General features: G+C 34.2%; 1 protein-coding gene across 1 annotated transcript; it reads right to left on the reverse strand.

The window, feature by feature from the left end:
• Nucleotides 1-27,085, reverse strand: LOC150101374 (uncharacterized). The gene is made up of 9 exons (XM_090400591.1): nucleotides 27,034-27,085; nucleotides 25,087-25,226; nucleotides 18,468-18,560; nucleotides 14,972-15,110; nucleotides 14,471-14,511; nucleotides 11,509-11,578; nucleotides 11,085-11,121; nucleotides 7,409-7,478; nucleotides 1-188 (listed from the first exon to the last, which is right to left on the reverse strand). The coding sequence occupies exons 1-9, from the start codon at nucleotides 27,068-27,070 to the stop codon at nucleotides 21-23; spliced, it is 795 nt and encodes a 264-aa protein (XP_090256717.1). The 5' UTR covers nucleotides 27,071-27,085; the 3' UTR covers nucleotides 1-20.
• Nucleotides 27,086-27,101: the final 16 nt, after the last annotated feature.

Genomic DNA, 27,101 nt, shown 5'->3' on the forward strand with positions numbered 1-27,101 from the left:
CCAAATCCCAGATTATTTTATTACTCGAAGAATGAGCAGGGTAACGTGAGTCCACCATCGGCCACTAAGGTCTCTCCTGTCATGAACGAGGAATCTGATGACGCGAGAAACGTTATCACTGTCGCTATTTCTTTGGGGATCGCCACTCTGCCGATCTGCTTATGACTTTCTGCGTACTTTTTCATTTTCTAATAAAGTAAAAATATTTGATTAAGCAAAACAAAATATATTGCTGAACAATAGTCAAACATTGCATAGTATGTTTTGCAATAAATGGTATTCTGATTGTCATATACTAAACCCATTTAAGATTTTATTTAAAATTTGGTATTTTTAAAAAATTTCTCCTAAAGTATTACTAAAATACCCAATTTCCTTACAGAAAACAAAGTGAAAAATTTTATATTAAACAAGTAAAATTAAGATTTTACTTTCTACCGTTTACCTGTTGAGAGAATTTCTATGCATCAGAAATACGTGAAAGTTTAAATGACTCGTGTACTTTTATTAAGTACCCATAACTGCACACGCATAAATCTAATCCACTAATATCGCCGAAATCCATTGATATAAAATAGATCATTAGATTACTTTAAATAACCAAAAGTTACTTATTAATATAAGAGCTGAGATCTACTTAATACTTTGAAGATTTTTTCTTTACAGGTATTCTTTACAAAGGTATTCTCTTTTTCGTGCGAAGTTTATTTTAGGGAATATTAATTAGTACACAATAATGAACTGAATACAAAATCTGCTGTTATCAAATCAGTGATTCATATGCAAATTATGATATCATCTACATGGAGTAAACAACCATTGCTAAAACTGTTAACCATAATGGATTGAGGAGAAGATAGACAAGTAGACGTAACACCCATTTTAAGATGATCAATTCTGGTATTTGTAGAGTTTACATTGTGATAATCTTTTTAAAGAATAATTGAATAAAAAACGAAATCTTCATGCCATCTTTCTGGGAGATAGTTTTCAGGAAAAGAAAAAAGTAAAATTATTTGTATATAGGAATAATTTTTATGGAAATTTGTCGACCAACGGAAGTGGTAGCAACTCTTAAATAAAGTATTCAGTTATCCCCCAAACTCGATTGGTTGCAAAGTTGATTCTTATTCGACAGTGGTATTCAACTGGACATAGCTGACAAAATTTAAAGTATGAAATTCAGTTAATGAAGAGACGAGGCCGTTTACAGCCTAATATTTTGTGCATATTTCTACTGATTCTGCTCCCCCCCCCCTCCAAGAAATCTCTACAGATGGCATAGTTTAACCGGTTTAGATCACCTGTGTTTATTGAAAGATTTACCAATTTCATGTAATATAGAAATCTTCTAATGTAGAAAACTAGCTGCTTGTGCCACCGACAGTCGTGCCTTTTGGTCCCTGGCCAAAGCAGTTGAGCGCAACTTTTGTCTAGCTGTGCTGCCTTCTCTATCTCACCATAACGGTACCATTGTAACAGGACCTAAAGACATGGCTGATGTCTTGGGTTCGTTCTTTTCTTCCAATTCCTACATAGATGATCATGGCAAATTACATCTTTCTTTGCCTACAGCACTCATCCCATGCCTCCTGTGACCCTCTGCCAGAAAGACAGAAGACTCTTGATTAACTTGGATACTACAAAGACAGTGAGTACTGATCGACTGATGGAACACTACCTCTGTGCTCAAGAGAAGTGCTCCTGAGGTAAACAATTCTCTATCATTCACTAAACCCTACTCAGCTGGTAGTGACCCTTCAGAATGGAAGAAAGCTCATATACAACCAGTTCTCAAAACTGGAGAGAATCGTTTACCATCCAGCTATCAACCTATTACTCTCACATCAGTTATGTCTAAATTCACGAAGAAGGTTATCAACAGTCATCTTCTTAAATGCTTTGAGAACTGCTATCTAACTACTTGACCTCTAGTATGTATTTCTCCAATCTAGATTTTACAGGAGAGGTGGGCTACGTCAACTACCATTCTATGGAAGGGTTTGGAGAAACCTGTGCCGTTGCTCCTATATTAACATCTCCTTGGCTTTTGATAGGGTCTGGTATCGAGGACTTTTAAACAAGTAACCATCATTTGGATTACCTTCGTCCTTGTGTAAGTAGATTGCCAATTTCCTATCAGATTGATCCCTACGTGCAATTGACGTATGGTATTTTCTCCACAGACTTTCCTGTCAATGCTGGCGTCATTGAGAGTTCTGTCATATCACCCAACCGTCTTTATGATTTATATAAACCACCTGCTCTCATTGACTGCAAAACCTATTCATAGTTTTTGCTGATGATAGCCCACTCCACTCATCCTACTCATATGACAATATAATATAATATGAAATTTCGGCAATGGAAGGGAACACAATTAGGGCAGAGTAGTTAGTTAGGTATACGGCGTACTTTTAATTGCCGACGGCAATGTTTTAATTAGGTCATACAGGTTCCCGTTTTGCGGACAACCGAGGTGACATCATGTACGTTCATCTCTGTGGTTGGTTACAGTTAGGGTCACATGATAGTATCAGCATCGTTTCTAGCGTAGTTTTAATCGGGAGGGTTCCTCCCTAATCAAAAAGTAATTAAATTTAATCTCCCCCACCCCCTATTTTGAACTGTCGACCTTTGTTTCGAGATCTTAATAGGCTAGCGTGTTTGTACCTCAACCAATGCCAATTGACCCTAGTCGAGTTCCCCCCCCCCCTTGAAAGCTTTATTTTTTGTGTATTTTTAATGGATGATTTAACCTGCCTTGTCTCATGGCTGTATATAGTTAGGTCATGTATTCCGGAGCTAACGTTGCCTCAGTTTCTTTCCCCGATTTCTAATGCAGGGAAAAAAAATATATTTTCCAATGATAATCCCACTCTACAACGACCTTTGAAAAGCTTTGCTGTCTGTAGTTAGGTCAGGTATTCCTTTCTGCTCCCTAAATTAGAGATGAGGGTCTGTAGAATTAAAGACATAACATGTAACTGTGAAATTCCAATAGATCATACACTTGTTGTTTCGAGGTTTTTTTTCGACCCCCAGTGTCGGGGTCACTTGTCGTAATCATCCCCCCCAGCTTTTAGGGTAATTATTAGTTCTCTTAAAAGCTTTTAGGGTAAGGTAGCGACACTTGTCAAGAGGTTCTAATATCGTTAGCATCACGTAATATAAGTTCCATCAAATTGGTTGCAAAAAGGAAAAAACTGTAAATGAGTAGATGGAATAATCTCCGAACTGTATAAATTTGTTGGAAACATTTCCTCAGAGGTTATTAAATTTTGTTAATAAAATATATTCAATTCGACAGAAAGGACTAAAGTATACTAATGCAATTATTTAAAAAATAGATACAAGAAACCTGACTATTTCAGAGAAATTAAATTTATTGAATACATGCTTCAAAAATAGGTTCAGAAAACGGACATTATATAGTGGATGCAGCATTTCGATTAAAACTACTTATAGAAAAAAATATAGACTTTAATTTAGAAACTGATCCCTGTTTACAGATTATCCAAAAACAGTAAAGTAAAAAAAGATATATATATATATACATTATTTTATATGTTAAAAAGTATAAACACAGCATACGTATTATTTTATTACAGGTACAGAATATATACAGTACAAAAATAATGAAATAAAAAGAAATGAAAAATATCTAAAAACTAATATTAAATCAAGGTATTAAATATGTTATCCTCTATCTCCAGATTAATTTTTTTTTGCCAAGAATAAAGATAATAATATAATAAAATAAGTAAATAAATGTGTATAGATGAATTTTCCACGACATTCGAAAGTTCTTGTTTGCTAATTTTTATTTTTATTTTATACAAATTCTATAACTGTTCTATAATTCTATAATTGTTCTCCATTTAGGGTGGTTGAGATGGTAGTTCTGTTCCTCCCTATTTTCATCACTTTTGTCGTTTGTATATTTATTGTCATGTCATATGTTTTACTGGTTTCGTTTAGCTTTTTTATCAACTTTTGCAGTTCATTTGGGGTTCTTGCAATAATAACGAATCATACGCATATCTGATATTATTTATGTTTAAACCATTGACATTGATTGTAGGCTCATTCTCTATTGCCTTCTTTACAACTTCGTCTAGATATAGATATATGTTGAATAGGCATGGGGATAATGGGCATCCATGCATTACTCCTTTTTGGATCTCTACGGGTTCTGTTGTGAGTGTGTCCTTTTTAATTATTGCATTTGTCTTAATATCAGAAACTGTATTATATATTTGTCTATTGCTTTTTATAGTAGAACTTTAAGTAGGATTTATCTGTTGATGCTATAGAAAGCTTATTTAAAATCCACAAAACAAGAATATAGTTCTTTATGGTCTTCCCAACTGAGCTCTGCTAGTTGGTGCAATGTGAAAATCTGGTCTATTGTTGAATAGTTTCCTCGGAAACCAGCTTGTTCTATGCCTATCATTTCTTCATTGGTGTTTTTTAATCTATTTTATATAAATTTCTGCAGGCTCTTTTGTCTCCTTTCTTGTATATTGGGATGATCTTTCCAGTTCTCCAGTCATCTGGGATCTCTCTTGTTTGTAGTATTTTATTGAATAGGGTTGTTAAATATTCTATTGATGTGCTGCCTCCATATGACCACAGTTCATTAGGGATAGCATCAATGCCTGGTGCTTTATTGCTTATCTAACTTCTTGTTGTAAAATATTTGGGTGGTCGTTATTTTCTTCTATTGTTAGCATTGTAGTTTTGTTTCCTTGGTGAAAGATAGTCTTAAAATGGTTTGACCAGATATTTCTTATATCTTCAATATTCCCGGTTTCAGTCATCTTGTTATTTATCATTGTTACAGCTTTTGCTGAGAATTCCTTTGTAATTTCTCTTATAGTATCATGGAAGACTTTTAGGTTGTTTTGTTGGTATGCTTCTTGGCATTTATTAGCTTTTTCTTCTAACCATTTTTCTTTGGCTTTTTTGCAGAGGTTATCAACTTTATTTTTTAGTGCTCTATATTTTTCTCAATTCTCTTCATTGTTTTGTTGGTTGACAAGTATCTTGGCCTCTCTTTTCTCTTCTATTGTAGCTACGATTTCTTGGGTTATCCACTGTTTTTTTATTTTGGGTTTGGTACCTAGAGTGTCTTTTGCAATTGATAACACTGTTTCTTTTCCTTCTTCCCAGTATTTTCCGCTCTTCTGGAAGATGGAGGGTTTTAATTTCAAACACATCTGTTTTAAAAATCGGCTTTTGCTGAGCTATCTTTTGTTGATGTTTTCTTCTTTTCTGATATTGTTTTTCCTGTTGAATTTTATCTTCACTTTAGCAGTTAATTCGTGCACCGTCGATTGTTAGTCTCGTACTGATTTTTTCTCTCTAATCGATCAAAGTCTAAAGCATGTCTACTTGAATTTTTTACTCGAATTTTTATAAAATAAAAATATAAAATTAGCAAATAAGAACTTTCGAATGTCGTGGAAAATTCATCTATACACATTTGTTTACTTATTTTATTATATTATTATCTTTATTCTTGGCAAAAAAACAAAATTTAATCTGTAGATAGAGGATATATTTAATAAATACCTTGATTTAGTATTAGTTTTTTTTTAGATATTTTTTCATTTATTTTTATTTCATTATTTTTGTACTGTATATATTCTGTACCTGTAATAAAATAATACCCATGCTGTGTTTATTCTTTTTAACATATAAAATAATGTATATATATCTTTTTTTTTACTTTATCACATGTTTTTGGATAATCTGTAAACAGGGATCAGTTTCTAAATTAAAGTCTATATTTTTTCTATAAGTAGTTTTAATCGAAATGCTGCATCCACTGCATAATGTCCGTTTTCTGAACCTATTTTTGAAGCATGTATTCAATAAATTTAATTTCTCTGAAATAGTCAGGTTTCTTGTATCAATTTTTTAAATAATTGCATTAGTATACTTTAGTCCTTTCTGTAGAATTGAATATATTTTATTAACAAAATTTAATAACCTCTGAGGAAATGTTTCCAGCAAATTTATACAGTTTGGAGATTATTCCATCTACTTATTTACAGTTTTTTCCTTTTTGCAACCAATTTGATGGAACCTATATTACGTGATGCTAACGATATTAGAACCTCTTGACAAGTGTCGCTACCTTACCCTAAAAGCTTTTAAGAGAACCGATAATTACCCTAAAAGCTGGGGGGGGGGATGATTACGACAAGTGACCCCGACGCTGGGGGTCGAAAACAAACCTCGAATCTAGGTAGTGACCCCCAACGGGGGGGAAGTCGAAAACAATCCTCGAAACAATCAGTCAATGATCTATTGGAATTTCACAGGGACATATTATGTCTTTAATTCTACAGACCCTCATCTCTAATTTAGGGAGCAGAAAGGAATACCTGACCTAACTACAGACAGAAAAGCTTTTCAAAGGTCGTTGTAGAGTAGGTTTCTCTTTGGAAAATAATTTTTTTCCCCTGCATTAGAAATCGGGGAAAGAAACTGGGTCAACGTTAGCTCCGGAATACATGACCTAACTATATACAGCCATGAGACAAGGCAGGTTAAATCATCCATTAAAAATACACAAAAAAAAAAGCTTTCAAGGGGGGGGGGGAACTCGACTCCGGTCAATTGGCATTGGTTGAGGTACAAACACGCTAGCCTATTGCGATCTCGAAACAAAGGTCGACAGTTTCAAAATAGGGGGGTTGAATTTAATTACTTTTTGATAAGGGAGGAACCCTCCCGATTAAAACTACGCTAGAAACGATGCTGATACTATCACGTGATAGGCACTATCATGTGATCTAACTATAACCAACCACAGAGATGAACGTACATGATGTCATCCCGGTTGTCCGCAAAACCGGACCCGTATGACCTAATTAAAACATTGCCATCTGCAATTAAAAGCACGCCGTATACCTAACTAACTACTAGCAGTAACAAGAATACCACTAACACAAATAATGTCAGACAATTTGTTGCTTTCTAAGTTACAGCCACCCTCCTACATTCTCGGTACTTACCATTTTTTACATATTGAACATTTTTAGAACGTTAGACAAATGCATATTTTGTTTACTTCGTTATGAAAGAAGGTAAATTGGCTAAATAACTATTTAGACAATAAGAATTGAGAGAATGAAAATAAAATGATCACTACTTTCTGGCTTTTTGTAGTATTACTTGCTAAAAATTTTCATCTTTAGCCCTGTCACCGATTCGCAGGTTCTTGTTTGTTTGGGGGAGCAATGGTGAACTACCCTATAAAAATCTCACCAGGAATACTTTGTGGGCAATGCCTACAAAGTCACCTACGTTCGGAAACGCCTGAAAGGGAAAATCAGATCAGATCAGAGAGTCACATGATTTACGAAAGATGGAAAGAAGAAATTCTTATACTCACCTCTTCGGAGAATGCTAACATCTCACCATGATGTGTTCTTTTAAATATGGCAGTTTCTACTGCTCCAGGACTAGAAGAGATAAAAATTATATTTTGGAAGTCGATCTTAGAAATAACGATTTTAGGGAAGACAAATATGCAAAACAAAATAGATACACAAATATTATATGTGGTTTCTGAAAAACATCTAAAGAATAAGCCTAACGATAGCTATTGTGTAGTTATCGTGTCAAGCAGTTATGTTTGAATAAGCAAAGGTCTTGAATGAAGGAAACAGTAAGTATGATCATTGATGGGAAGCACATTAAAAAAAAAAACTGTTTCACGCTTGACAACATTCGATTTCCTGTTTCTAGTAAGTATTGTTATGTGTTTTCCAGTACGCGACTTTTTTGATTAACTGACTGCATTTCCACTGTATCACGTTCCCTTCGGCACGCCTCTCGGTGTGGACAGGTTAATGGAATGATTAGCAGTTCCTTTTCGATCAACAGACTGTATATGAATGCTAGCTGGGTCCGGTGCTCTGTGAACGTCTTAGGTTGTAGCTGACTTAACAGCCCAGTTTGTCCACTTTTCGATAAGAAACCTGATTGGTAAAATTTGAAAAACAGTAAAAAATGGTAGAAATCTCAGTTATTTAGGAAGAATGTAGAAATGAAAACATTTAAATATTTCAAGACAAGCGTTATAATATAGACTTCTTCTTCTTCTTCTTCTTAAGCTTCACGAATCCTTAAGGTTCTTAGCAGCAAACACTACAGTTCTCCATTTTTTCCTATCTTTAGCTAACTCCTTCCAGTTTTGCAACTTCAGCTTTTTCATTTCAATGTTATCCATCCGTTATAATTTAGACTACTTTGTATAAAAATTTCAGTTTGAAGAACTATGGAAGCGATTTATTTTCAGATAAGTTAGAGCTTTCAGTGGATTTGTATTATATCACTTAATATAATACAAACATTAAACTTTTTTTAATTTACAAATACATTCTGTGTAGTTATTGAAGTTACAACGAAAATTTCGGAATTCATCTTAAGTTTAATGAATTTGCAAACAAAGGGAAGACATCAACTTATCTTGACTGGATAGGTAAGCAAGGTCATGCTTGACAACAGAATAAAGCTACTTCTATAAGCCTTTTTTGAAAATGGTGCTTATTTTGAATGCACATTTTTCCACCTCGTTCTGTTGTCTTTATCTTTCATCGGCTTTCTTTAATTCCCCAAAGATATATCTCTGTGAATCCCCTGCTTCTGTTTCTGCACACCAGTGATAAGCGTGTACACATCCCACCTGCATCCAGTGCAAGTCAAGAGTCTTCACTCTTACTCTAATTTATCAATTGTGGCTCGGAAGGGTTACTTTGAAATATGGTAGAAGCAACTAACCGATGAAAACTGCCTATAATGTCTTTTAAATGAGTGCATTTTTCTACTGGGGTTGACTTCTTTCAGGAATGAAAAGTCAGAGTTTTCAAGAGGAATAAACCTTATTCCCCTTGAAAAAAAAAGCCAGTTTGGTAACAAATACAACAATATACTAGCAGGTTGAAAATAATACACTTACAATTTTAATTCTCTTTGTTTATAGAAACAACCACTAAATTATTTCGAATGTTTCTCCAGAAATAACACCCCCAAGAAAAGTAGAATACCTTTCCTCTATGTAAACTCGAAAATCAAAAAATACAACAAACGACCAATGCGAACAGTCGACAACAAAAATAGTTCTGAAACATAAGATTTTTTTATTAAGATAGCATTAAATAGTGAAAGTGGAATACGGATTTTTCAAGAAGCACAATCGTCGTCCTCGTCGTCTTCCTATCCATGTGGCCTGTTCCGGACTCAGTCCATCTACTTCTTCTACTTCTTTTTGGTCGTCATCTATTCCTTGTTCCTCTAGTATTAGATGTTAAGATCTTTTTGGCAATATTCCTCTCTGCATTCTTACTATATGGTTTAGCCAGTTTTTCCAATATTTAATCATTGAATCTGTGATGGATTTGATTTTAAGATTTTTAATTATTTCACTATTTTTTTTATCTAATATTGTGAGTTTTTCTGTTTTCCTGAGGAATTTCATTTCTGCTGCCTGAATTCTCTGTGTATCTCTTTCTCCGAAGGTTCAGATCTCTCTTCCATATAATAGTGTAGGTTTGGCTATTGTTTTGAAGACCCTAAGTCGTGTGTGTGTTTCTTAACGTAATTAGTTTTAAAGGTTCTATTAATTACTCCAGTGATTTTTATAAAGTTTGTCATCTTAAAATCAATATCTATTTCATTCATGTAAGATAGTTTACAGCCTAAGTATTTGAAATTATTAACTTGCTCAATTATTTTATTATTTATTACTATTTTACTTCTGGCAGGGTTATTTCCATAAAAAGCCATGACTTTAGTTTTCTCCGTTGACATTTCCAGGCCATATTGTTGTATAATATTATTTAAGTTATAGATTGACCTCTGCAGTTCGTCTTCAGTCTTTCCAAAGATGATCTGATCTTCAGCAAAGAGTAGCATGTCTATTTTTGTATGTCGATTAATTTGGAAGCCACATGTATTTTCTTTTCTCCATTTTTTGATCATATTGTCCAAATATATGTGTTAAATAATATAGGGATAAAGAACAGCCTTGACGGACACTATTTATTGGTTTCCAAGTAGATATGGTATCATTTTGCTTTATCGCTATTTCATTATTATGGTATATGTTCAATAGAGCATTGTGTAGCTGGTTTGGAATGTGATATTCCTTTAAAGTTTCCATAGTTTATGTCTCAAAATTTTGTCAAATGTTTTTATATAATCAATAAAAGCTATGTGTGTGTTTCAATATTGTATTCTCTATGTTTTTCTATAATTATTTTTAAAATAAAAGCTGAGTCTATACATGATCTTTCCTTACGAAATCCGTTCTGTTCTTCTCCCAGTTGTGATTCTATATAGGATATTAATTTGTTTGTTAGCATTTTTGTATAGATTTTTGTATCCTGTACTGAGGAGGCTGATGCCAGGATAGTTACTGCAATCTGTTTTTAGACCTTTTATGTAAATTGGGATCACTAGAGCTCTACGCCCGTTTTTTGGGGATATTTTGGAGAGATTAGAAGCATAATTGTTTTTAATTTGCTGTACGAGAACAAGTCGGAATATAGCTGATAGTTTTTATTTTAAATCGGCTTAGATTTATCCTACTGTTGACTACGTATGTTACCGTAAACGAAAAACTAAATAATAGCACGCTGTTCGTTTTTTTTTTTTTTTAATATTATAAATATGGAGAACGCGTATTGATTAAGTTTTATGTCGATTGAAAGCACTGTCGGCACAGAACTTAAGCGACTGTAAATAGTACGGTATGATGATGGTGCTTTGTTACAGGAAGCTGTTACAGTATAACGTCCTAATAGTTCTTTATCGGTGACCCATAAAATGTTTAAATGCGGGAATTCACTCGTATATACGTTCGCTGCGAGAAAATTGTGGCCATGTTGTGTTTTAAATGATGGATGATACAGTTTAACTCCACAAAAATCAAATCACTGCACGCTGTTCTTCTTCGGTACAATAAGGATGCGCATAACTTGGCACATAAATATTGGTATAATCATCATACGGACAATTAGGATTCTCATATGACATAATATGGTTACGTGGCAAATATAACTTACTTTACTGCATTCACACGGATGTTCTTGGGGCCCAACTCTGAAAAAAAAAATTAAAAGAACCATTAGTTTCGAAATAGAACATGCATTAACTGAGCTTATATTCAATGCGTATATCCAATATTCTCTACTATATTTTGACTACTACTTTATTCGTGATTTTCTAAATTAAACTAATATCTGGTGTGAAAGCAAGACCCTAAACTGTTAACAAAAACTGAAACATGCGCAGTAATTAGAATTTAAAATAAGCATAAACACAAAAATGAATCAGAAAGTATTGGGTTAAAACAAAACTACTTGTTATTAACGAAGTTATTTTTCTTTTAAGAATAAATTGACTTTTATTATCACATATATATTTAATCTTATATTTTCATTATTTTGTAAACGGAGATTAATTTCCAATCCGTTAGTAGGACATTACCTAAAGCAGCACATCTGGTGAGCGCATCCATGGCTGCTTTGCTCATACAATATACAGAGGAATAGGGTGACTAAAAAAAACATAAAAGAAAAAAATATATATATATATATATACTGTACATATACACACACAGTTACTAGTACATATTAATATAAACACACAGAAAACATATTTGAATAAAACTTAAAATAAAATATTAAACAGGATTTGAAACTCTCCGTTAAAATATTTAATTCACATCTCTGTAATATGAATTGTGAAATACTGATTACTTCATGCGTCAGGGTTTTGATCTTGGCTTGCGAAAAAAAAGCACAGAGACCATAAATCGTGTTCGAGAGGGATAGAGTAATATCCACTCACGAAAGTGAGTGACCAACTGGCTGTAGATGCGATTTTCGCCGTTGGCATGGATGTGTTGTTAATTTGTTAGATGGTAAATGAATGTTCCAATATGAGACCAACCAGCTGTTACAGACCTGACACGACATGAAAAATGTCTATGTTATCTCTGCAATAGGATCTGTAATCTTGAAATCAAACAACTTATTAAGGTATAGGTTTACAATATTTCTGGTTAAGAGTTAGATTTTAAAAAAAGAAAACAAGAGAAAGAAATTTCAAAAGCTGCCTCTGATGCAGCTTGTGTGTTCAGTCTTCTGATTTGGAAACATCTTCGTACAAATGTGTATAAGCATTAAAGCATATTTCACCAAACTGTCATTTTTTATTGGATTCTAAGATCACATCTTACAGTATCTATGGCTGTGACATACAATGTCTGAGCTGGGGAATATCATAAATGACATAGTAAGTAATTCCAGAATCAGCTATTTTAGCATTACTTTCACTAAGTGAATGTAAAAATGGTGAAAATACATACTATAAAAAAACTTTCAGGTTTGAATATGCATTTTCGAAGGGTCTCCATAGCTTATTTGGTATCCACAACGACCTACGATTGGAAATCTGGATATAAATCTCGTATAGGGCACGAAGAATCTTTATGAGGCTTTTTAAGCAATGGTAGATGAGTTACCTGGTATCATACGGTGGGGTATTAGAATTTTCCTTCCTGATAACTCGGGTTCTTCATTCCAAAAATAGTCAAACTGGCCAGAAGAACACACGAGATTTGCGAAGATTGTAAAGTAATTAAAGCAGACAAAATATTATCTAAGCGAAGTAATAATTAATATAACTGGAAACAGAAGAGTAAGTCTTTTAAATAATAAAAGATATCTAAGATTCATTAAAATTCACAGAACTGATTAAAAGGCAGAATGAATTATTATTATTATTATACAAACATCTGGCGTCAAGAATCACCGAGGGAAGACAACAGCAAAATGCAATCTGACAGAGATAATATCTGTCATACCTCATTTTAAATTGGTTCGATGTTTGTGCAATCTCTATCTCATTTGGCAAAGCATTCCACAAACCAACCACTTTATATGCAAAAATGTCATGCATCACTGTTCTATACACAACACTTTTATACAATGTTCAAGAATAACCTCTTTTTTCTCTGTCCAGTTCCCTCCTCCATCTCTTTGAAAAATATACTGGATATTTATCTCGTAAGCTACTTTTAACAATTTAGATGTCTTAGTCATGTCAGCCCTCTCTCCTCCGTCGATTATCAGACTCCGCAAATTACATTCACTCAACTTGTCACCATAGTCTGTATCCTACAAACTCAATATTGAATTCTGATCCCACCTGTGAACTTTTATTATTATTATTATTATTGTTCCGGGCAACTCCAAGGAGTCGACAGACTCATCGAGGGAGGCCCTAACATCATGTCAAGAACAACTGTTCGACATTGACACAGTATCTATCATACCTTGCCTTGAACTCATTCACGGTCGTAGCACCCACAACAGACTCTGGAAGCTCATTCCACTCATTCACCACTCTCCAAGTAAAAAACCTAGCTCTAACACCCTTGTCAACCACGCTCTTGCCCAGCTTCCATGCATGGCCCCTAGTCCTCCCACCACCAGTCATATTTTCAAAAATATCTTCTGGATCGATCTTATAGAAACCCTTCAGTAATTTGAATGTCTCAATCATATCACCCCTCCTTCGCCTATCGTCCAATCTCTGCAACCCACAAATCTTCAACCTATTCAAGTGACTAAACATACAGGTGACTAAATCTATGCTCAGTATCTGGAGTTGTAAATGACTTTGACTAGATGTAATCTAGTCAAAGTCTTTTACAATAGAATGACCGCATCCTTATATCTACTTGTCAATGTTCTCCCTATTATAACGGCAAGTTGTTCTATTTGAGTGTTTTTCGCAAGAAAAAAAAAAAACTCAGAGGAGCAAACCCAACTCTACCTTTGCTGACCGATCTCACTCTCAGTTAACTCTCTTTCCCGTTCTTATTTCTGATTTGTGATCATATTCGTTTTAAACTTCCTAATCATTAAAAAGGCCACGTGACCTAAGTAATTTACTCTTGGTTTTGCGTCGGGCTACCTGTATGGAATATATACCACATCAGGGTTCAATTAAGTAGTCTTTAATTAAGTGACCTAGTGGTTAAAACACCCACTCCCCCATTCAAGACGGGACTTCAGGTTGCATACCCGCCTTGAACATGGACGTTTGTTTTTCTCTCATCAGCTTAGTGGCTTGAAAACTTCCATGTGTGGTCTCTAGAGCAGAGTTTTTGAGTGTGTAAAAATAAAAAAAAATAAAAGTGGTGAAATATCCTTAGCCATCCGCGGCACTATTAATTTATGGGTTAACAATCCTGAAGACCAATATCGTTTATCGTATTTCTTTAACGAAATTGGTTTTAACTGAATTATAATTTCGTTAACACAATACAATAAATGTTTGTGCGGTTATTGAATACCTTATAAGTGTTCATAACTGCATGAATTACATAAATTGCATTTTTCAATTTATCTGATTTTTGATAATAAAGTTCAATACTTACTCCTTTAAATGAAGCTATGCTGGATACATTGATGATTGAACCTGCAAGAAAATTAAAATTGTGAATTTTAATTTTCGCAGTGTACACTTTTAGGTGAAATTTGTTAAGATAAAAATGTTGAAATATCGAGATATTCTGGATAGGATATTCTCTGTGTGATAAAATAATAAGGAATCAAGCTACAAATTTAAAAGGTTCCGGTTTGAAAACCGAATAAAATCCGTGTATCTTATTATCCCTCAAATATCTTTCACTATACTTCTCTACTCACATTATACAAGATAACAATTTATATAGGATATATTTTTGTGTAGATTTTTATATTCCCACAAACGTTCAAGGTTCACAATCTTTTTCAAAATTTGATAAAATAATGAACTTCTGAAAATTTTGTACAACGTTACGAACTGCAATTAATTGTCCAATTATAGCTGAAAATCCGAAGTAAGGCATTTGAAAATATAACTTCTTTAGAATTTTATGAACGAATCTCTTACATACCTTTTGTCTTTTCCAAGTGTGGAATAGCCAGTTTGATCAGCTGATACACTGAACGTATATTTACGTTCATCGTATAATCGTATTCCTCCATGCTCATGTCTACAATCCATTTGATAATAATCATTGCTGCATTGTTTACCTTTTGAGAAACACAAATCTTTCGTTAATGACACAGTTAATACATTATAGTGATATTTCTGTTCATTATTTGTTGCACATCATTTAAACAAAAGTTCATACTGCTGTTGTTTGTGTAAAGACTCTTGCATGATTATTAAGACAATATGACAATAAAAATAATGTCAATCACTGATTGACTTTGTTTTTAAGATCATGCGATTATGGTTACTATGAGATTATGTCATTCATAAGATCACGTGATTATGATCATAAGATTTGTGTTACTCATAAACGCAGCTTTTCTAGAGCCGCGTTTGTAACACTGCACTTTACCACTGCAGAATCTGCTAACGCGCTTCGTTCTCTTATAGAGATGAGGCCGTTAGCGTTAGCTAACGTTTTATAGTATAAGGGGCAAGCCAATCTTTACCACAGAAATAAATACCGTGATTACTTGACCCTACTATCGGTGTATTTTGTATAAATATTTTTACAGGTGATTTTTAAAAATGGGAAATATGACATGACATGTTCATTTACATGAGCGTTTCCTAAGTTTTCCTGGAGGTAAAGACACCACTGTCTTTGCCTCCAGGAAAAGACAGTGGTGTTCTTTTCCTGGAGACAAAGCGCCACTTATCCACTGATTTCAGAGCGGAGGCATTCACTGACGATCTCAACTTCTATTTTATTATGTTCTGGCTAAAACCTCACTCACATAATGACAGTATGACAGCCATGATCTCGAAGTTGTGAGAAAAGAAGTCTATCATTATTACTCATTCTTTTTCAAAAATATCTTGTGCGTTTAAATGATTTTCCACAAATTTAAACGCATAGCTTTCTCTCATCAAATTTATCGATAGTGATCCAAATTCTTAATTTCTTCCTTTCCAGTATCCTCCAAATCTTCAGTAAATGCATCAAAACACTAAGGCATATTCAACAATTTCTGATTCATTTTCGCCAAACGGTTTTAACAAATAAAGGACAAATTCGTTTTCATTTGAAATATAGGTAGAAAGAGAAGACTCACACCAATATCTAGAGGAAGACTTACTCTATTGGAGCATTTAATTTCTCTAAATGACATCAGCAATAACTTACACAAATTCTTTGCATTTCGTATCATTTTGACACTGTTCTATTACTTAGACTGGACCCGTGTCTGCAAGCATGTTTAGAAGGGAGTTTTTGAAGTAGGTTGTATTAAAATGATGCTTAATAATAATATGTAAGCCCTTTAGATGCCATCTTTCTTTGACCATCAGTTATAGGTATGTTTCCTTGGTGATTCTGGCCAAGTCTATTTCAAAACATTTTTTGTGGGAATTGGATGTCTCATGAAACCGAAATGTTTCCACTTTGAATGATCCTCGAAAGCAGTGTGGTAATCTAGAGTTAATGGCAGTAGCCCACGATAGTTTTATATACATTATAAAATTCATCTGACTCCTTACCGCAACCACTTGTCTTGGAAAGCACTCTTACTTGAAGATTTCTCTTACACAAGAGAATCGCTCTCTCTCTCTTTCTCTCTCTCTCTCTCTCCATTGTATTCAACATTGTCCGATTGCTCATAATCGATTACAGTTTTACACCTTTTTACAAAAAAGTGTAGTTAAAGTTTCCTTTTGTTTATTGTTCGTAATGATGGATGAATACTTGTCCAAAATAATTGATTGGTCAAGACGTTTTTGAATGATAACTTTATTTTTTTTTAAAGTAATGTTAATAAAAAGGCTTTTCATTATGTAAAATGTTCAAATATATAATTACACTACCCAAATTTATATGAATTATTAAAATAAGCCTGCGCAATTACTACATTACAATTGCATACTTCTTCAGGGTTAAAGAAAGTGCAGGACGAATAAGAAGAAAATGAATTCCTCTCAGTTTAAATTACATTGACACAAATGAAAAATTCATTTTGTTAAATTAATTAATTAATTTTATGTATTTTTCTTTTTTTTATTTAATGGAATCTCTGATTTTTGTAATTAATCTGAGAGTGAGAGGTTTTAGTTCAGAGTATATGGCGAGAGATAAACAAAGCCTCCTGTCGTACTACATTTGGATTTCACCTTTCCAAACAGCAATCTTTGAGAGTACTTTCATGCAAAAACTTTTCGGTGTGGGCAAACAGCGTACGACGAAATAAAACTTCTCTAAATAATGTATTGCAGCCGCCCTTAATAAAAAGAAAATAACTTGCCGATGAATAAGTGATTTTTAAAATGAAAAAAAAATTTAAATTATGAGAAGAAAATAAGGTAAATATATTTTCACTGAATTTAGAACGGTGTTGAAAAATTGCCATTACACTTGTCTTCAATAGTTCGACAGTGGCGAGTGGATTTTTGGAGCTCTGTTCATAAGATAATGTGATTATGAGCACGTGAGATCTTGGTGATTATGATCTTCGTAAATTCTTGCGATTATGATCGTGGTAAGCTCATGGGTCATTCAGAGACGGTGCCACCAGTTCATCAAAACCGGCCGATATAAAAGGTAGATCACCGACGTTTTGGAATTATTGGCAAATGATTCAAAATGCTAAACAGTTGGCAAGCGATACACGCTAGTTTTCTAAGTAGTGAAAACGGATGAGTAAATGTACCACATTCATTTTTTAATATACTCTTATTGAATTTTTAAGTAGATCAACTAAAACTAATTTTGTTTGTGTGCTTGCCAAAGTTTTGTTAACTAAGTTTGTGTGGTCAGCTAAGCATGGTTAATGAAGTAATCAACTAAGCTTAACTGTAAATGAACTATAAAAATCGATAGCATTAATTTAGGGTAGAGTTAACAGTATCCATGCAACTACCAACTTCCCAAATAATAAATACCTTAATCACTTTCCCTAATTTAAATTTAGTGATAATTTCGGCTCAGTTATGTGAGAATTGTATAATAGCTTATAAAATAAAGTAATATTTATGCAACTATGAAACGTGTTTTTAAATACTCAATTACGAAAATATGCAAATGACTATAATTCGTATATATTTAAAGGGCCTTACAAAGTTGCATGTCTTCATAAAGTAGAATTAGCCTTGTATGTTTTTGGAAGGCCTAAAAGTTACAGTCCTAATATCCCATTGCATAAAAGAAGCGCCCTCAAGATCTAGCATCCTACGTTGCCTCCCTTCCACTTTTTAACACATTAACATTGATCGAGAATTATCTGAAAATCTGATTCAGATAAAGACACTGATCAGCGATTAATATGATGTGTGAATTTAAAAAAAAATATGGAATTAAATCTCAACAGTTTGGTGCTGTCCAATTAATTAATAAACGCAAGAATTAAATTTTATTAAATGCCAGAATCAAAATAATTTCTTAATCGAAAATTCTAATAATTTACCAAAACATCCAGTTTGCCAAATTTTTCAATCGTCTTTTCCATGATGGAGTTGATATCTTCTTCTTTCTCTACGTCCCCCTGTATTAAACACACCTGAAATGTATTCAATTAAAAGTAGTATCAGTTATTTACAAGATTGTAGAAACAAATTTATTCACTGTTGAGTATTAAATGTAAAATAAGGAAGAGATTGAGAGATATAAAACGTTTACTCATGTTAATATGTTATGAATGACTATCAGTTGTTTTTTCAAACAGATAAATTAACGGACAAGATTTTTTCTATGGACTTCTACGTTCTCACATCTCTTTAATGAATAAATAGTTATGAATTTTAAGTGAATATTGCACTTGATTAAAATAATAGTACAGCAAATTATGGAGAATAACACATTTGAATTTGGTGAATTAGGCTGCGTTAATAACTTTTATAACTCTGTTCTTAAAGTGATAAATGCTGATTTGCTTTGGTGATTTTAAAAACAGTCATAAACGTAAAATTTAAAACTTCATAAAAGCAAAATAAAAAACTTTTCAATGAAATAGATACAGTCAGTTTTATATGCTATTAAAGACTAATTTATTGAAAACGTAATTATAGTTGCCTTTCATTTCATTTTGAAATACATCTTGATATTTTTAAAGTTATATCTCCCTGTTTCCATAAAGCACTCACCCTCAAAACATTTAGTACCGTAGATGAACCAAGGACCAGGCAGTCAGTCAGTCGGGAACCCCTACTATGCAGGCAAAAAAAAATGTTGAACTATGTGCCTCTAATAAGGCCTGTGTAGCTCAGTGGAAGTGGCGCTTGCATCCTCTGCGCTGGGCCGCTCGAAGTTAGACATAGGTTCTAGTCTAGTCGCTGACTGGAGGAACTTTTTCTAAGCCTATCTTCGACTGGTTCCCGAGTTAGTCAATCTCTGGCATGGGTAAGCGGGTTTTTTCCTCCCGGAAACTCGGGTTTTTCATCCCATAAACTCAAGAAAATCGACCGTACTACCCACATTATTTCAGACAGTAACATATCTTGTTAGGGTTAGGTACCAAGAGATAGCAGCACTTGTTTTCCAGCCTCTTCATCGGTGGCTGCTGTAATTAGTGATAGACATGGGCCAGCTATCTCTGATTGGCTACTGATGGAGATTGAACTGCCCACTCAGTCTCCAAAAGCTAGATAGGGTATAAAAGGCCTCGCGTACTCCCTATTAGGGAATAAAAGGCGTTAGTTGATTTATTATTTATTATTATATGTGCCTCTAATAAGCAGGAGCATCCTCTATTGCACACGCATATAAGTATTAATGCCCTGTGTTGTGAATGTTTATAAAAGTGCTCTGTACTCTTTATAAGTGTAATATGAATTTCACTGCCACTTATAAACATTCACAAACATCAGTGTGTGTGTGTGTGTGTGTGTGTGTGTGTGTGTGTGTGTGTGTGTGTGTGTGTGTGTGTGTGTGTGTGTGTGTGTGTGTGTGTGTGTGTGTGTGTGTGTGTGTGTGTGTGTGTGTGTGTGTGTGTGTGTGTGTGTGCAGTTAGATTTCAATCTACGAGTACAGTCTGTTGGCTGTCGATTGAAATCCATACCTCTACAGGCATGGAGAAACACCGACGTAGTAGTAGGTAGTGTCTCCTCTCTCGGTATGCTAATGATCTTTAGTGAACTGGTAGCATTTTTTTTTTTAGTTTTATATTTTTTCACCGTATTGTTGCAAATAAGTGCAGATCTATTCTACTGAGTAATTAATTGCTCAATATTCAGGTCGCAGATTTGAATCCCACCGTGTATGGATGTTATGTCTTTAGGTTGGAGATGAATTTCATCTTCCAGTGTGAGACCACCTCCCCGCTTACGGGAGGCCTGAAATGGCTTGAAAAAGTTCCATGTTTGGTCTCTAGAGCGGATTATGTAAAAATTAAAAATAAGAATTACAAATAAAATATATATAATTGATAAAAATAGCAAAAAGAAATTCTTAGCCCACCCACAGTACAAATTATGCTATAGGTTTACAATAATCTTTCGTGGGTGGGAACTACACATAAAAAATACATAAATAAAAATCTAACAATAGTTTTAAACCAAATGTGGCTCTTAGCATGTATCGACTGACCTTCGTTAGCACCACTTCTGATTGATATTTCAGTAAGGAAATGCCGTGAGTAGACATAATTAAAATTATAATAACGGAATAGCTCACGTAAAATATTATTTATTAGTATAATTTTTGCCTGAGTATCAGAGGCATCTTCAGTAAATTTCTAAAGCTAATTAAACAATAACTGACAATTCCAAAAGGCGCCATCTAAGTAGCTAATGTAAGATAACTGAAAATTTTCAATAAATTTCCTAACTAAATATATATACAATTAAAAGTTAGGAAAGATTAGCTTTATAAAGTATTATATCCCACAAAAGGGATAGACGTAAACCATAGGATCTGTTTAAGTCAAGAGAGAGTGAAGTAAAGTTTCACATGTTTCTTTATAAAGATGACGAAAGAATTTTTGATGAAAGAATTCTTATATCCATTATATTTAATGGATATAAGAATTCTTTCATCAAGAGAGCTTTGAGTAGTTTTGATATGTCTTCCTCTTCGAATACCGAAGAAATAACGCGCATTCCTATCCCTTATGTGCAAGGCATTAGCGAACGCATAGCAAAAGTTTTGAGAGCACTAAATATTTTTGTTGCTTTTCGTTCTTTACAGAAAAATCTCCACCTTTCTCACTTCTCCAAAGGATAAGTTTCTACATCTTAGTTATCTAGGTATCTACCAGATTCCTTGCTCTTGTGGTTTATCTTATTTCAGACAAACAGTAAGATCTGCCTCCATTCGGCTAGAAGAATACCAGTCTTATATTCAATACTTTGAACCTGAATAGTCTGGACTTGCAGAACATGCCATCAATACTACACATAGAGTTCATTGGAAAAAGACAAGAGTCCTTCACAAAAGTCGGTTCCTCATGGAACGGCTTTATAAAGAAACATGTGAAAGTTTTCTTCACTTTCCTAACTTAAAAGATCCTATGGTTTACATCTCTCTCCTTTGTGGGACTTAGTACTCTATAAATCAGCTAATCTTTCCTAACTTTTAATTATATATATATATATATATATATATATATATATATTTTTTTTTTTTTTTTTTTAGTTAGGAAATTTATTGGCATTTTTGAGTTATCTTACATGAGCTACTTAGGTGGCGCCTTTTGGAATTGTCATTTATTGTTTAATTAGCTTTAGAAATGTACTGAAGATGCCTGTGATACTCAGGAGAATATTATACTATTAAATGCTATTTTAGGTGAGTTATTACGCTATTATAATTTTAATTACTTCTGATTGACGACATGATCGAATTCCAACCGGGTGGTTCGAAATATCCATAATAAAAGTTTAAATTCAAATAATTTGAATGCATGATTAGAATTATCTGCTAAATCTCTGAAACATTCGTATCTTAAATTGTGTCGTCCTCAGAGACTGTTTCACCATCGAGGCGGACATCTATACATGCTGAAATGTGTTTGTATTTATGAGAGAATTCTTATATCCATTATATCTAATGGATATAAGAATTCTTTACAAAGTAGATGTTAAACAATAAATACCTTTATAATGATGGGAGTTCGAATGAAATAATATAATTTCTCGCGAACTTCCTTTGTGTGATTCGCCTGGGTACATCTGTGTCCTTTAAAACAGTACTTCTGTGTCGGCACTGAAACCTTGGGAAACACTGCACGAGGTCAATGTGGTTGGTAAACTCATTAATGGCAATTCTGTCTGTTATTTTTCTGCCATGTTCTGATACATAAGTTTAAAGAGATTTAATTTTCTTATAGCATTAGGAGATTTTATATTCCATTTATCTTCTCTTTCTCTCTTTTTATAGTTTATAAAACTTATTATTATTACGTGACACCTCCAGGGAGTCCAAAGACTCATCGAGGAAGGCACCTATCACCAACTACAACGAACTGCAACTATCATCGTCATATACACCAACGCCATTTACCGCCCCACCACCACTACTAGTATTTTCACAGACAATCACAAACATCCATACTCGTGGCGGGATAATGAAAGAAATGAAAATGAATATCGATAACTGTATAGCAAGCAGCAAATTTTTGACACTTAACGTTTTAAACTGACTGAGAGCGGATCAGAATACAATCTTCAACATGACAATTGACTTGGTATTGCACTATTTAATAGACAACGAACTCTACACCGAATATTCGCCTTTAATTAGTTCAACTAACTAAATAAGTTATTAGATATATGAAGAGCCAAAGGCTTATGGGATGTAATATCCCTTAACTTAAACAGTCATATGTCGCCGAATTGAAGCTTTTGGCGCTTCATATATCTAATAATTTATTAGGACACCTCTCGGCAATACTCATAGAAGGGTTGTAAGTTCTGTTCGCTACAAACTTGGTATTAACTAGGTCTACCTACTCACTGATGAGACCTCAATAAAGGTTGAAACCGATCTGGGTTTCAATAACCTTCTCTCATAATGTAGAACAGAAATACAGCTCCTAGGAGCTAAGTTCACATTATGGGTAAATATCAAGAATAGTGATCGGAGCTTGCTCCACCTTAGACATGAGTTGCCTGAGCTTGCACTACCTTAAGGGTCAGTTGCTGCAGTATCCAGGTATTTGCTTACGCTTGGAATCGCCGAACTTTATATAGGTTCTACTATATTCGGCATGAAACTCTGAGTTTCTTATTCGGCTAAAAAACGATATGGGATGTAATATCCCTTAACTTAACTAAATAAGTTTTTTTTTTATTGGACTGGCAACTGTTTTGGACTGTTGTTTCCCGTCGAAGATCAGGTGGACGCGTTATGTGAAAAAAAACAAAAAAAAAACTCTATTCTTTATCATGGAACAACAGTTTTCAAATATGGAACCGCTTAAATACTTTGGGATTATTCAGTCCACATCGCACGCCAAATTTCCGAATTTGGAGATCTTAGTAGATTTTGTGGCCTAATTTCTTGTTCCATTTCTCAAAACTTTATTTGGTAGAATAACAGGAATACCGGTTAAGAAAATATCGAGAGTTTTGAGAAAATGGAATTGGAAAACGCATAGTCAACGTCGAAGGTGAAAAAATCATCAAGGAAGATTTTGAATTAGTGAAAATCAGTCTTCAGCGTTTCATTAAACGGATACTGAATTTATTTTTTCCCCCTTCTTCTTCAGAATTTGGAGAGCAAAGAATACAACACACATAAAGGTGAGAAAATGGAACAAGAAATTTTGGAGACAAAAATCTAATAACAGGTTAAGATTTGGAAATTTGACGAGCAATGTTGGAATGAGTAATTCCAAAGTATTTAAGCGGTCCAATATTTGAAATTTGTTGTTCCATGGTTTGAGCTTCGCCAATCCTCTAGGAAATGCAAACCATAACCAGCAAATTTCATCCACATCGAAAGCGACACCATGATAAAGGACTGCATTTATACTCGTATATATCGACTGTTGAAGTTGATATATATAAAAATAAGTAAATAAAAAAATTTAAAAGAAAACTAAAGATTTTATTTTAAAATTAATCTCATCGTCTAATGATACACGCTCTATTTATTCTTGACGAAGCTTTTGGCATCTTACCCGTATGGTGTGGAGATACCAGCTTATAAAATAAATTTTAAAATGCCGAGAACACATTATTATTAAACCAAAACTTCATTGACCTTCTTTCTAACATACTTTTTGCATATTTAGCCTTGTGGCCTGTGAAGGAACAAGATGCGTCTCCCTCATCCCAAAAGTTTCCCCAGATACCACAGTCTTCAATGTCTGCATATTGCATGTATTGTGGAGGATTTGCCTATTTTGCGGGATGAAAAACCCGTTTTCAGACGAAAAAACTGCCACCTTCACATGAGACCGACGGATTCATCTTCACACGAAATGCCTTGATAAAAAATTCATTGCCTCTTAGACAGAATTCGAACACATGAAACCAAAGAACATCGTCGAGATGGAATATGTATATCTATCTATCTTTGTTGTTTTTCTTGATATTTAAAGCTTCGTGACATATAAGATAACCTCGCGTGATAGAACAAGCAGTTAACAATCATTCATCGAATTATTTGATGATATATGTGTTAGCCTAGTGGTTAGCCTAGTGGCTTTGCGCTTTGCAACCATATGCATGGGGAAGGAGTGTCCTAGGTTCGATTCCTGTCGCCGACATGAGGAGCTTAAGGATCTTCCTCAGCCATACCCAAGTTAGCCGGTCTTGGGCGTGGACAGTAGGATTTTTTCCGCCAGTTTATCTGGGATTTTTCATCCCGCAAGCAGGCAAACTGGCCCCGTGAGTACACAGGGATACAACGAAGAATACTTACAGGCATAGGGGTGACCATCCTATCCTCGTACTTCGGTTACTCCAAGCATGCTTGGAAGGTTGTGGGCCTTAAAGGCCTGTTAAAGTCATTGGGATAGGATAAGATAGATGTGTGTATTTAGGAAAACTAAAATGGCGCTATAAAAACTGTTCGGAATGAAATTACGTGTTGCAATAATTGGCATATTAACTCTAACTGAAAGCTCATTCAATTATGTAAACCTTTTCAGCAGACAATCCAGCCTGTTCACAGCCTTCAGCTGTTTTCTTCAGTCCATCAACATTACGTCCAGTGAGCGACAGATAACTTCCTAAGGATGCAAAATGAACCGCTGTGCTTGCTCCAATTCCCGACGAAGCACCTGAAATAAGACGTTTACGTAAAAACTAATGCTTTATGTTTCAAACAGGTTTTTATTGAAAACAATTATGCGAATGATTTTGGTGAAGGAGAAAAGATTTATTTCACTCTGTGCTTGTAAACTTAGCACTGCACAAGGGCTAAAGTTGAGAAAATGTGGGAAAACTGCTCACAATACCGAAAATTTGTAACTGTTTGGAGTAAGTTTAGGTGTGTAATAAACGAGGTTACCGTCTCACGTTGTGATTATTTATCATAGCCTTTGAAATTAAGAGCCTTTTCCAGCTTTGTTTATTTACTGCCGCTTGTAATATATAATTTTTGTCATTTATGATAATTTTATCTAATTTTGCTAATACAAATTTTCTCATTGAAATATAAACAACAAAATTCAGCGAATATTTTAATTGCTATCATGTTCGTAAAATGTTTCGAATCAGATAAAATTTGTTATATATGCTTATGGAGAGGAGGATGCACCAATCTAAAACAGGTGGACGTTTACTTGCAATATGAACTTATCTAAAACAAATACAGTTTCACTTCTTCTTCTTAACAAAGAGATAATGATAATGCACTGCCGAAGACGATGCGATTTTTGTCCTTCGAGTAAGGTCCGAGATGGAATTTCATTTAGGAAACTAGAAACCTTCATACGGACTTTATCGACAAAACAGCGACTTAGGCAGTTTAATCACAAATGGCAGGTTTTACCGCTCAAAATCTACCAGCCTGTGTTTTCTCCTAATGTCCATGCAAAGAAGACGTACTTAGAGGTGATATGCGTCTTTCTGTGCAAAGTCGCACGCATAGATTCCTTTAAGGATTGTTGAGATCTAACTCCGTTGAACGCACGAGAGGCCGCATCAAGATTTCCCCCTTTCCCCTTATTGAGTTTGTACAGGCGTTTACGTATTTTCCCGATTGGAAGGTCAAATATAGTAAATGAACTTCGTGAGTAATGTACAGTAACGAACGAATTAATCCGAAACTCACACAATTTTAATTTCGCAAGAAAAAAGTACAAAACTTAAACTCCAACTTTACCTACTAATTTATGTGCTCCTCTGTTCTTAATAAGTTCATTAATTCGCTTAAGCATGGAGACTGCCAACGTAGAACACGTTTTTCTTATTTCTGCATCTCGAAAGCATACTTTGATAAATGGATTGTATTAAGTTATCCTTCATATCACAATTTAATTTTCCAAATCTCTTTCACTATGGCCCACAAATTTTCTATTGGGTTAATGTCAGTAAAGTGACCCAGCCACTGAAGCAATCCTGTTAAAATATAATCCCCCTCATTTTCAGACTTACTCGGATTACTTTCTCATCAATCAGATTCTGCCCTTATGCGTTTTTCGTATGGACATTTTCTTCGGCATTTTCCTTTTAAGGTATTAAAATCACGAGAATTTGTTGGTTAATTTCCATTCACTTTCTCCTTTCCATCCTATCACATCAACTCCTCGTCTTCTTCTTTCATTCCGCATACTACTGTTCATAGGAAATGCCTCCTTCTCATTTCTTGTTCAGGACTATTTTCAGCTGTTTAGGAGGCTTTCTCCGTTTTTAACATAAGCGCTTCCCCTCCCCCTCCCTTCCCCCCTCACACTCACACATCGCTGCTGTGTTTGTCATGGGGCAGTTAATATATTAAAAATTAAAAAAAAAAAAAAAAGGGGCCAAAATTTCTTAGTGCAATTTTAACTTGTTTCTTGGTTAGATCCTATTGTTCGTTATTATTCTAAATTCAGGATAGCAAAAATGAATAATCGAAGATTATGAAGGCGAAACAAATCTTACCTGTTATCAAAACAACTTTGCCTTTTAGATCCGCCATAGTCAATGACCTGTGCAGTCCAGTGAAAGGA

The sequence above is a fragment of the Typopeltis vanoorti genome, chromosome 11, assembly GCF_054136105.1.
Source record: "Typopeltis vanoorti isolate ZY-2024b chromosome 11, IOZ_Tvanoo_1.0, whole genome shotgun sequence".
NCBI lineage: Eukaryota > Metazoa > Arthropoda > Arachnida > Uropygi > Thelyphonidae > Typopeltis > Typopeltis vanoorti.

Bases quoted from the DNA above. Each gene is read 5' to 3' on its own strand.
- LOC150101374 (XM_090400591.1), bottom strand. From the start codon at position 27,070: ATGGCGGATCTAAAAGGCAAAGTTGTTTTGATAACAG. The intron at 25,227-27,033 runs GTAAGATTTGTT...GTCTTATTTCAG, and splicing joins CAAAGTTGTTTTGATAACAG to GTGCTTCGTCGGGAATTGGA. The intron at 15,111-18,467 runs GTAAATTATTAG...GTTTCTCAAAAG, and splicing joins TTGGCAAACTGGATGTTTTG to GTAAACAATGCAGCAATGAT.